We start from the raw sequence: 12,736 nt of genomic DNA, 5'->3' as shown, positions 1-12,736 counted from the left end.
TTTTTTTTTTAATGTTTATTCATTTTTGGAGAGAGACAGCATGGGACAGGGGCAGGGAGAGAGGGAGAGACAGAATCTGAAGCAGGATCCAGGCTCTGAGCCGTCAGCACAGAGCCTGACGTGGGGCTCAAATCCATGAACCGTGAGATCATGACCTGAGCTGAAGTCGGACTGAGCCACTGAGGCACCCTGGTATTAACTCTCCTTTAAATGTTTAGTAGAACTCACGTGTGATGTCATCTGGTCTTGACTTTTACTTGTTGGGCATTTTTTGATTACGGATTCAATTTTGTTACTAGTAATCAGTCTATTCAAATTTTCTATTTCCTTCTAATTTAGTTTTGGAAGATTGTGTGTTTCTAGGAATTTGCCCATTTCTTCTAGGTTGTCCAATTTGTTGGCATGTCATTTTTCATAGCATTCCAATACAATCCTTTTTATTTCTGTGGTATAGTTGTTACTTCTCTCTAATTTATGATGTATTTGGGTTTTCTCCCTTTTTTTACTTATGGGTCTGGCTAAAAGGTTATCAATTTTGTTCATGTTTTCAAAGAACCAGCTCCTAGTTTTATTGATCCTTTCTTTTCTATTTTCTTTTTTTTTGGGGGGGGTCTCTATTTCATTTATTTCTACTTTAATCTTTATTATTTCCTTCCTTCCACTAACTTTACATTTTGTTTTTTTCTTTTTCTAGATCTTTTAGGTGTTAGATGGTTTGAGTTTTTCTTATTTCCTTTTTTTAATTATTATTTTTAATGTTTGTTTTGAGAGAGGGATAGAGTGTGGGTGGGGGAGGGGCAGGGAGAGAGAGAAAGAGAGAGAGAGAGAGAGACAGAATCCGAAGCAGGATCCAGGCTCTGAGCCATCAGCACAGAGCCTGATGAGGGGCTTAAACCCACAAACCATGAGATCATGACCTGAGCTGAAGTCGGACACCCAACCGACTGAGCCACCCAGGCGCCCTGCCATTGATCTTTCTTTCCTATGTTTTCTTATTTTCACCTGGAATCATTTTTTTTTTCTGTCTGAAAAACTATCTTTATAATTTCTTTCCTATTTTGATACAATTCCCTCTGTTCTTGTTTCTCTGAAAACGTCTTTATGTTGCCTTCCCCTTTCAATATTTTTGCTGGGTCTAGAGTTCCAGGCTAGACGTTCTCTTCCTTTGGCAGATTAAATGCATAAGCCCATTGGCATCCTTCTCCCATCACCTCTGGTGGGATGTCACTCATCAGTCTCACTGTGACTTTTAGAGGTAATGTGGCAATGTGACTTCTTTCACCCTCTGATTGCTTGCAGTATTTGCCTTCTGTCTTGGCGTCTAGGCAGTTTTACCAGGACGAAAGTAGATTGCTTCTTTGTGCTTATTCTCCTTGGGTTTCACAGAGCTTCCAGAATCTGTAACTTGTCACTTGTCCTCAGTGTAGGGAAAGTCTTACGCATCATCTCTCCAAAGTTTGCTTCTGCACATTCTTCCCTCCCCTTCTGGGACTCTGCACAGGTGTTGGGTTGTCCCTCCCGGCGCCCATGACCTCTGATGCTCTTCTGTATACCTGCCACCCATTCTTTTTTGTTTTTAATTTTTTTAAATGTTTATTTATTTTTGAGACCGAGAGAGACAGAGCATGAGTGGGGGAGGGGCACAGAAAGGGAGGGAGACACAGAATCCGAAGCAGGCTCCAGGCTCTGAGCTGTCAGCACAGAACCTGACTCGGGGCTTGAACTCGTCAACTGCGAGATCATGACCTGAGCCAAAGTCGGATGCTCAACCGACTGACCCACCCAGGCTCCCCCCGCTTCCCTCCATTCTTAAAATCCCTATGCTCAATCCCTATGTACAATTTACCCCTATTTATCGTTCATCAAGTCTTTCTCTAGTTATGTCTGGCCGATACATGAACATGTCATGTTCTTGGTTTAAAATATTGGAAGGTTTTAAGTTCTTATTTTGAACACTTGTAGATTAAAGAGAAAATAACAAGGTTCATATGCGGAGACCCCCCTCGTCCCTTTCACCCAGTTTCCCCCCTTTGTTACAGCTTGCACACGATAGTGCAGTAACAGAACCCGGAAGCTGACATTGCTATGTGTGCGTGTAGTCTTATGTCATTGTCACGGGTGTAAGTTCACGTCACCTCCCCCCACCCCCGCAGCCAGGATGCAGAACTTCTCCATCACCACAAAGATGTCCCCTCCCCACCTCTTCACACACGATAACGCCCTGCTGTCCTCACTTTGAGCGTGTTATACACACGCAATCACAAAGCCTGTCGCCTTTTGCAGCCGGCTTTTCTCACTCGGCATAATGACCTTGAGGTCTGTCCAGAGTGCGGCATGAATCGATACACAGTTATTTTTACTGACTCACCACAGCAGTTTGGCACCACCTTCTTGGTAACCCAGCCTGTTTAACCGTTTACCTACTGAGGACATCGGAGTTGTTTCCAGGGTTGGGTGATTGCACATAAAGAGTCCAAAAACATGAAACTGAAAATAAAGCTTCCGTGACCATTTACACACAGGTATTTGGGCGAACGTATGTTTTCATTTCTCTGGCAAAAATTCCCAAGAACGCAATTGAGTGTGATATGCTAGCTGTGAGTTTATATACCTTTTCAAGAAACTGTCAAACTGTTTTCCAAAGAGACTGTACCATTTTATGCCTCTACCAACGATGTGTGAGGAATTAAGGCTGTGCGTCCTCAACAGCATTTGTTATTGTCACTATTTTTAAATTCTAGGTGTTTTGGTAGGAGAGTAGGGATATCATCGTTTGCATTTCCCTGATGACTAATGATGTCAAACATCTTTTGGTGTGTTTCTTTGCCACCCATATGGCCTTGGCAGTGAAATGTGTCTTCATGTCCTTTGCCCATGTTTAATTGGATGGATTAATTAAAAAAAAAATTAACGTTTATTCATTTTTGAGAGACAAAGAGAGACAGAGCGTGAGCAGGGCAGGGGCAGAGAGAGGGAGACACAGAATTAGAAGCAGGCTCCAGTCTCTGAGCTGTCAGCGCAGAGCCCAATGCGGGGCTTGAACCCATGAACCGTGAGATCATGACCTGAGCCGAAGTCAGATGCTCAACTGACTGAGCCACCCAGGTGCATCAGCTCTCTCTTTTTTAAATCACCAAATAGTATCTCATTGTTTGGACGTACCTATTGAAGGACATTAATATCCCGCACCCACCTCTGACTCAGAGGTTTTCCAGTACCATTGAACAATTACCTCGATTCTGATACTATCTACCTGGATAGTGGACCATTCGATCCCAGTCTTACAAGACTGCCTCACTTCAGTTGCCAGTTGTAACTCCAGGTTGTCACCTGTCACCTGACCAACTGCTATAGATCAGAAATTCCAGCGACCCCCTCCCTTGGGTTTGATTAATTTGTTAGAGCAGCTCACAGAACTCAGACATCTTACTTGCTAAATCACTGGTTTGTTAGAGAAGGATAAAACTCAGGAAGGACCAGGCGGAGGAAATGTGGGGGGGCAAGATCTGGGGGAGGGGCATGGAACTTCCATGTCCTCTCCTGGTCCCACTGTCCCCAAATCTCCACCTGTTCACTGGCCCTCAGGTTCTACCAACCCGCTTTTGGGGTGTTATGGAGGCTTCATTACATAGGCATGACGGGTTGAATCACGGATCATTGGTGATTGAACTCAATCTTCAACGCCCTCCCCTCCCTGGAGGTCAGGGGTGGGACTTAACAGTTCCAATGCTCCAGTAACAGGATTGGTTCCCTTGAGAGCCAGTCAGCATCCTTAGGTGACCTAGCCGCTTCTCATTAACATGACAAAAGATGCCTTTATGTACTTCCTGGCTTATTCAGTTCCAAGGGTTTTAGGAGCTCTGTGCTGGAAATGGGGACAAAGACCAAATATATATATATTTCTTATTATAAATGACAATATCACAGACATCTCGGTTGCTTCCGAATTTCGGCAATTATTTGAAGAGTGCTATGAGCATCACGTGCAGGTTTTTGTGTGGACACAAGTTTTCAACTCATCTGGGTAAATGAATAGGAACCCACATAATTGCTTGGTCGTATGGTAAGAGAACATTTGGTTTTTATGAGAAACTGCCAGACTCTTCCAAAGCAGCTGTACCATTTTGCATTTCTACGAGCCATGAAATCAGAGTTACTGTTTTGCCACATCCGCACCGGCATTTGGTGTTGTCGGTGTTTTCGATTTTAGCCGTTCCCATAGGTGTCTGTTGGTATCTGAAAGTTGTTTTCATTTCAGACTCCCTACCGACATACCCCGTAGAAGATTTTGTCATATGCTTATCTGACGTTTGAATATCTTCTTTGGCGAGGTGTCAGTTCCGATCTTTTGCCCCTGTGTTAGTTGGGTTGTTTATTTTCTTGTTGGGTTTGAGGACTTCCTTTTATAATTTGGATACCAGTCCTTTATCAAGAGATGCGTTTGGCAAATATATTCTCCCAATGGGTAGCTTTTCATTCTCTGCAATGTCTTTTGTGGAGCAGGAGTTTCTGATTTTCCTCAAGTCTGTCTCATCAATGTTTTCTTTCTTGGATCCCGCCTTTGGTGTGGTGACCACAAACTCATCGCCACACCCAAGAGGATGTAGGTTTTCTCCCGTGTCATCATTTAGGCATTTTACATTTTACATTTAGGTCTGCGATCCACTTTGAGTTCGTTTTTGTGAGGGGGGTAAGGTCGGTGGCCAGATGCAGTTGTGTTTTGGGCTTTGAATGTCCAGTCATTCCAACACGATTCGCTAATGGCAGGGATATTAGTGGGAGGCAGATGATGTATTATTTATCCAAAATGTTCCCTGCTCCCTTTTGCCCATTTATGTGCTCCTTCATTAGGATGTGAGCCTTTACTTACATTAGAATTAACATTTTAATTACAGTCTTATATGTACCTGGCTACATGATTAGTTAATTCTGTGTGTCTTATAACGGCAATACCAAAAACCAATGGTGTACTAAATGATAAGATCCCCCTCACCCATTTCCTCACCAACATCAAAACCTCTAATTTCTCTTAGTGCTTTTTTTCTTCATCTTTGATGGAAATCCAGATAGGTCTATGGAGTGATACAGTGATCCAGAACGTTTTAGGGACGAGAGGTAAGGAAAGACTGAGTTTCATCTTATTTCATATAGAATTTTGTGGTCTTCCCTCGGGAATCGTGAGAAAAAAAATTCGTATTGTCCTTATTTGAATATGCTCTACAGGATGTTGTCCTGAACACATATGTATTCATCACATATTCGTGATTCTGCACCAAGGAAGGGAGATCAGAACATGCGTTCATAATTCAGTGGTGGAATTTCGGAAGGCAGCGTAGCATTTCACTTTGGCCACTGCTCTGTGCCCGTGACTTTGCGAGGACTTTGCAACAAGGCATCCTTTGGAGGCATTTCAAAGGGACCGAAGCCTTTGTCGGGACATTTTAGGAGGCAACTACCCTGAGTACATTTTATAATCCTTGTCAGTGGGCTCTCGGGCAAATGGTGGACCAAATCGTGGTCTTAGCAGCAGGTGCTGGATATGTCCACTCGTGGTATTTCACAACTTACCCTGATGGGATGTGTAATAGTCGCCGATTCATTCACGTGTATTGGGTAACCGCTGCATGCCGGGCCTATGGGCTGCGGATGACGGGGCCCTCGAGGATCTTATGGGTCAGACAGAGACGCTAAGTGAACAGTCATTCACAGAAGGTGCAGCGTGATCAGCGAAACAAGCAAGCCAGTCGTTGTCACCATGGGAACACGGGGATCAGGAAAGAGTTGCTATGGGAGCCACAGTCTTGGAAAAGTGAGGGATGTAGGCTGAGCCGGGGCGGGGGTGGGGTGGGGGTGCTGTTCATGGGCTGCTTGGGTCACGCACTCCAGGGAAAGGAAATAGCGATGAGAATGTATTGCATCCCAGCAGACCGAAGGGCAAGACAGGCTCAGAACTTGCTAGAGCCATGAAGGTTGCACTGTGACGTGATCCCAGAGTTCCCGCTTCACGCACCGTGTTGCACTGCTGTCTGCAGGAGGGCGGGGAGATCACGGATGTGAGGTCCCAGAAGCTGCGAGGGTCTTCACCACCCGGCACAGGAGTGCACGGAGGGGTGTGAAGGGAGGGGTGTAGGAGGCGGGCTGCAGAGGCAGTGGTGAGGAGATCATGAGGGGACCAGCGTGAGGAAGACGGGCCTTCCCTAAGGGCAACACGTAGTCACTAAGGGAGTTTTTAGCTGAAGAGAGACACAGGCTGATGAGTATTTTCAGAACCCCTCTGGTGGTGGAGAGGCTCAGGTGGGTTTGAAGCCTGGTGGGCAGAGCTCGGTGATGAATTGGCCTCCGGTGGTCTGTCCGTTATCACAGAGGCCTCAGACTGGGTGACTGTCTTCAGTCGGCATCAATTCAAAGTTACCCTACAAAACGACCCCCACACACGGCAGTGGCCTCCCCGGGGAGGGGGTGAGGTGGTGCAGAACACGGCGGGTGTGCAGAAATGAGCCCAAAGTGTGTGCCTACACTCAGGGAAGAGGCCTGGTAAGAAGGGGAGATCCAAGTATTTGAGGGAAGACCACTCAGCGTCAGGAAGAACACACCCCAGTTTTATTTTCCTGAAGGGAGACTGGGCACCCGACAGAGGCGCCATGTTGGAATTTAGCTCTCGAGCCCAAGATTCCGGCTAACGTTTGAGGGCCCCTGTGGCGGTCTGGCAGGAGCCGCAGACGCGGGCTGATCCCGTGTTTCAGAGCACAGGCAGGTTTGCAGGCCCCTCCATAGGCACCTCCCTCTCTGTCCAGCGAAGGTCTGGGCCTTTAGGCCACGCGTGTGTCGGCCCCTCGGGGACCAATGAAGGGTGGGTCCCTTTCCCGAGGGAGTGGTTCTTGGTGGGAAGGTACATGTTCCCCAGTCTCTGCACTCTCTGGTCAGCGCTATACACGCAGAGGGAAGGGGTGTGATTAACCCTCCAGGGGAGACAGGAGAACGCTTTGGCTAAGAGATCGCAGGTTAAGCCGTGTGCTTAGGGGATAACGCAGGCAGCGTTGACGGGCACAGTCCCCTTCTTGTGGAAGAAAAGATTACGACAAAGGCACAGAGGCCTGAGAGGTCACAGGAGGCTCGAGGACCTGCAGTAGGTTTGGTATCTTAAACGGATCCCTCAACCACGGGATCCCGAAGCCAGAGAGAGATCTAGAAGGGCTGCAGCTTGGACTTGGACGTATCGCCCGGTTGTTCCGTTGAAGCCGTCCATCCGGTGGGTCACAATTCTGAATAACAACCACGTGCATAATTCTGAGATGCAGACCCAACGCCTTCCGTACGTTTGCGAAGTGACTGCAGACGTCTCAGGATCCGGGGACCTCTGCTGAGAGCACGGGCACATTTGGCAGGTCTGCACCGGGTCCGCTCCACGGACTTGCGTGGGGCTTGTAACAGTCTCCCTTTCTTCCCCGTGGGGGTTTGCGGTCCTTAGAGCCGACTTGACAAGGTCCGGCCATGGGCAGAGGGCTGTGCCCCCCAGTACGTGTCAGAGCCACGGCAACGAGGGCGGGGAGGCAGGTCTGCCCCCGAAGGGGACGTGCGCCTGGAGCCGCAGAACCGCCGCGGGCTCTCAGGGGAGGGGTGCCTGCACCGTCCCCGCCCTCCCTCCCCCTGCACAAATGTGATTATGGCGCCGTGGCACAGCCCAAATCAGGTTAGCGTCACTGGGCTGAGCCGGGGTAATCAGACCCCGGAGCGGAGCAGGTGCTGGGCTTCTGGGAATTAGGACGAGCTGACTGTAGCCATCTAGAACACAGCAGGCCGGGCCCTGCCACCCGCCAGCCCGGTCCTCACCGCCCATCCATGGGCTGGGTCAGCGGGGGGCAGGGGGGGCCCGGCCCGGCTCAGGGCGCTGGGCTCTTTCGGTAGCTGGCAGGACAACGAGAGTTCATCACACCGGGGTTCATAATGCTGATCTGTTCCCACCCCTCTGTGTGTCCACGATCCCCCGGCAAGGACTCACTTAAGCCAACTGTAAAGTACAGATCGTAGACCTACCCAGCTCCTGCCGCTGTTGAGGCCCCTGTGTATACTCTGCAGAGCCCCAGGCGGGGCCTAGTCAGTGCTCAGCACACCCACCTGCTTGCCTCCCAACTGAGGTCGCGTCCAGGACGAGGCAGGATTTTATTGTTTTTTTTTTTTTTTTTTTTTTTTGTTTTTTTTTTTACAGAAACGCTCCATACTCAGGACAAAAACATCAAGAATGAAAGTTTACCTTATGGGACCGAAAAATCGCATCTTAAGACACAAGCACTATTGGGGCGCCTGGGGGGGGGAGCTGAGTCGATTAAGCGTCCAACTTCAGCTCAGGTCGGGATCTCATGGTTCATGGGTTCGAGCCCCATATTGGGCTCTGTGCTGACAGCTCGGAGCCTGGAGCCTGCTTCCGATTCTGTGTCTCCCTCTCTCTCTCTCTCTCTCTGCCCCTCCTCTGCTCGCACTCTGTCTCTCTAGAAAAAAATAAATAAACATTAAAAAAAAAGTTTAAGAGACAAGCACCATTAATATTTGGTGGATATCATCTCAGACACTCTCCTGTGCAAATGGTCACAGATAGAAAATAATTCTCACAAAGAGATATTTACCATATATGTTGTCTTTTTTAAAAAAATGTTTTTTAATGTTTATTTATTTTCAAGAGGGAGAGAGGGAGAGAGGGAGAGAGCGCAAGCAGGGGAGGGCAGAGAGAAGGAGACACAGAATCCAAAGCAGGCTCCAGGCTCTGAGCTGTCAGCACAGAGCCTGATGCGGGGCTTGAACTCCTGAACCGTGAGATCATGACCTGAGCTGAAGTTGGACGCTTAACCGGCTGAGCCACCCAGGCGCCCCCTGTCGTCTTAAAAACACAAGTGATTGCATTTATTTCGGTTAGAATTTGTGGAAAACCAGATGAAACTGAAGGCACTGCTGAACGAGAGATAGGTCGTTCCTAAGAGATGGTTAAGATTGAGAAAAATACGTGACACGCAATAGCTGGATGGTTGAGCCATTCTGTGGGTTTTTTAATCTGTATAATTGTTTGTTACTCCTTTAGCGACACGAAGACTTTTAAGCGTCTCGGGTTCTATTTGCCAAACTGGGTGCCTTAGATGAAGCATTTGGTCTTCAGTTTTAAATCAGGAAGAAAGTGCAAATACAAGGGGAAAAGAGAACGCTGACCTGAATCCCATTTTCATCTCGCGAAAATGAGGCGACGCAGAGGGTGGGTGACGAGGAGGCGCGTGCGGCGGTGGGAAGGAAGGGGGCTGAGACACCACGATGTGGTGCATCTAGACCCGGTGGGACCCAGTAGGCTGGGCAGGCCCACCCCCGATGCCTTTGTGCTGTACGTGGGCAAACAGAAGTCCGGCTGGCTGCAGGTGAGAGGCAGAGGTGGGCCTCCAACCCAGGTGTTTTTGCCCCAAGTGCATGGCTTAAATGTCGGTGTATTCATCGTGCATTTTTGTTTTCTGTATGTCTGAGGCTTTGACATCTTAAGGACCTTGCTGACCCTGCAGGGACAGCCCCTCCCAGGACTAGCCAATTCCTGGAGATGGTAATGGGTTGCCTTTCACCAAACTAACCAACCCAGAGCCCACGCCCCCATCCATCTCCTCTATGGGGCTCTTCCTCTCCAGGCCTCTCCCCCCCAGCCTCATCACCCCAGAGCCAGGGACACTAGGGACAGCTAGGGACAGCCCCCTTTGCCGTGGGGCCCATTGAAATTGATCAAAACAACCAACCCTCCACCCACTCACCCTGCCTCACCTGCTTCTTCCTGTGGGAACCGCAGTAAAGGTTCCCGTCCATGCTGCCCCTCTCCCTGTGCCTCCTGATGGCCCTGCGCCTTCCCCGTGTGGCCCTGCATGGCACAGCACGGCCCCGCCTCTTGGGAACAGCACAGAAGACAAACTCTCCTGCCAACGGTACTAGGTTCCCAATCTGTTGGCTTCACCGCCCCTGAATAATAATAGAGCATCTGAAACACTCTGTTCCCTCTCAGGGGCCCAAATCCATTGCTGCGGTGAGTCCTGCCAGAGTCTGGCCAGGGCCTGCTTTGGAATCACTCCCTGCCACTGGGCAGAGGACAACTCTGGTCCCCAGGCAGCTACTGTCTGGCCCAGGTGACCGTGTGAGCAGCGAGCCAGGACTTGTCAGCTGAACCATCCTTGGGGCAGGTACAATGCCTCCCTGGCAGGAGCGCTTTGATTTTCTCTGGCAAATTGAGTTCTCAGGTCAAGTGCAGGTGGCCCTCGGTGAAATGAAACCAGAAGGGCCTCCGACCAGGTTCTCAGGTTTACTAGTTTGTGCGGGTTTCTGCCCTTTGTGTCTTTACGTCTGTTCTCAGGGCCCGTGGCACCGCCGGGGTATTCGCGGGGGCTCAGGAAAGAGCTGAGTTGGATTCTCAAATCGGATTGAATGAAAATTCGCACTCTTGTCACACCGAGGGAGAAATTTCATCATCCAGATGGCGCTGGCATCGTAAATCAATTAGGGCCTTCGGTTTCATAAACACAACGTGCTTTTCATTCACTTGGCGAGTGATCGGTTCCTATTCCATGTTCAGCAAAGTGCAAACTCCTAGCAATACAAAGAAATAAGATGCAGAGGGTGCCTGGGTGGCTCAGTCGGTTGGGTGTCCGACTTTGGCTCAGGTCATGATCTCGTGGTTCATGAGTTCGAGCCCCACTGACAGTGCAGAGCCTGCTTGGGATTCTCTCTCTCTCCCTCTCTCTCCCTCTCTCTCTGCCTCTCCCCTGCTGGCTCTCTCTCTCTCTCTCTTAAAATAAATAAACTTAAAAACAAAGAAAAGAAAGAAAGAAGATGCGAACTGACCTGGCTTCAGCAGCTTCATGGGTCCAGGGGAGAGACAGCCGTGGGTGTGGGGAAACTGGTCAGACAATATCTGTTATCACCGTGTTCCAAGGTGCTCAGAGGCCAGGAGCGGCCACAGGAATCGGGGCCACATTTCCCACTTGTGTGACCAACTGTGCCCGACGCTTTCTTGGAACACAACTTTAAAAATTGTTTTCAGCATCTGTAGGGCTTTCTCATGAATCTAGGTAGAGCAAATCTGCATCTTTGAGGGTTGAAATTCCCTTCGGAGTGGTGCCATTTAGAAGGAAGGCGAGCGCATGAAAGCTGGTGGGCAGGACTCCGGGTCAAACTCTTGGGGTGGCTCTGAGCTGCCCGCGAGGCTGTTCCAGGGTGGTCAGAGCAAGGTTCCTGCTGTTCTGCTGTGTACTCTGCCACACGCACCAGACTAAGACGGAGCTCCACACCTCCCATTCGCAGAAGCAACGATTCACCGTAACCATAGTTCATATACACGCTCTTATTGGTCAACCAGAGCACAGGAGACACGGTCCATGGGGCCAAGGGCTTCATTCCTGGATGCACGGGGAGTCCTGTGCAAATACTGTTTCCAGCCTCACAGCCTAGTTTTCTGTGTGAAGATGTCTCTCCCCCTGCTGGGAAACTTCCGTGCAAAGACTTAAAGGTACATCCACAGATTCGTATCTTTAGCTAGCGGACGCTGATCGAACACGGAATCTGAAGCTCTGGGCTCGACCGGGGTGGGGCAGTGGTCGTGCATGGGGACGTTACGACCGTGCCCAAAAAAAGGGAATAAAAAGAGGTCTGCTTTTTATTCTCCAGGTGGTGGCTACGCTGGGGACCACGTCCTGCTGCTCATTCGACAGTCTCTTAGAAGTGGGTCCGATCTGTAAGTACCTGATGGAGGTTTCTTTCGGAAAATGTTCTCAGTGTAGGAAGATATGAGGGGAACTCCTCTTCTGGGCTCTCCTCCTTCATAATATTAATGACATAAGTCATATGAGAGAATAATATGATTAGAGAGTCCGAGGCATGTTACAATATAATGTAATATGAACATAACAATAACTTAATATGACGATGGTTTGCCAAACTCTCCTTGGTTTTTTTTTAATGTTTAAAAAAAATTTTTTACTGTTTATTTATTTTTGAAAGAGAGAGAGACAGCGTGTGAGCAGGGGAGGGGTAGAGAGAGGGGGAGACATAGAACTCGAAGCAGGTTCCAGGCTCCGAGCTGTCAGCACAGAGCCCGACGCGGGGCTCGAACCCACAAACCGTGAGATCATGACCTGAGCCAAAGTCGGACACTCAGCCGCCTGAGCCACCCAGGCGCGCCTGCCGAACTCTCCTTGTATTTGCAATAGCACACATCTCATTAGCTTGAAGTGCACAAGCCCAGAAGGTGGCCCTAACTGGACAAGAGCTGAGCTTGGCTGAACCTGTACCTACACACTGTCTCCAAGAAAAGGTCCTTCCGTGCGTACGGAAGGGCTGCAAGGTTACGCCACCTAAGGGAATAAACTCGAACTCTTGAGCGAGTCCCCCAATGCTCATGGGGAGCCTTTCAGTTAAGGCTTTCAGTTAAGTCTGACGTGTCTTCTTCTGGAATGACTGGAAGCAGTGAAGCAAATGACCTAACGTGCATAAGCAAATCAACACCAAAACCCTGGATTTCTCCGGAGAAGAATCTGCTTCCTGTGCTCTTCGGGGCCGCTCTCCCTTCCCCCCTCACCTACAGCACACAAGTGGTCTCCTGGGGATGACATTTCAGAGACTCCGAAAGATAGAACGTGAGTAAGGGCTCTGTTTCTAAAGGTTCCCCTTCCACACGCAGCTCTGGGCACGCAGCAGGCCCAGGAGTGCGCGGTCAGGTGACGGAGACCTT

At 49.3% G+C, this 12,736-nt stretch overlaps 1 protein-coding gene across 2 annotated transcripts in view; it reads left to right on the top strand.

Moving 5' to 3' along the window:
- The window catches only part of DDC (dopa decarboxylase), an 80,729-nt gene that overhangs the window by 34,460 nt on the left and 33,533 nt on the right, over positions 1-12,736 (top strand). For both annotated transcript variants that reach the window (XM_030307678.1, XM_030307679.1), the window contains exon 7: positions 11,674-11,740. In XM_030307678.1, the coding sequence (XP_030163538.1) occupies positions 11,674-11,740 (67 nt within the window). The remainder of the gene's footprint in view (positions 1-11,673; positions 11,741-12,736) is intronic.

Source organism: Lynx canadensis, chromosome A2 (assembly GCF_007474595.2).
Source record: "Lynx canadensis isolate LIC74 chromosome A2, mLynCan4.pri.v2, whole genome shotgun sequence".
NCBI lineage: Eukaryota > Metazoa > Chordata > Mammalia > Carnivora > Felidae > Lynx > Lynx canadensis.
Note: the sequence above shows the minus strand (reverse complement) of the source record. Positions and strands in the feature narration are given on the sequence as shown.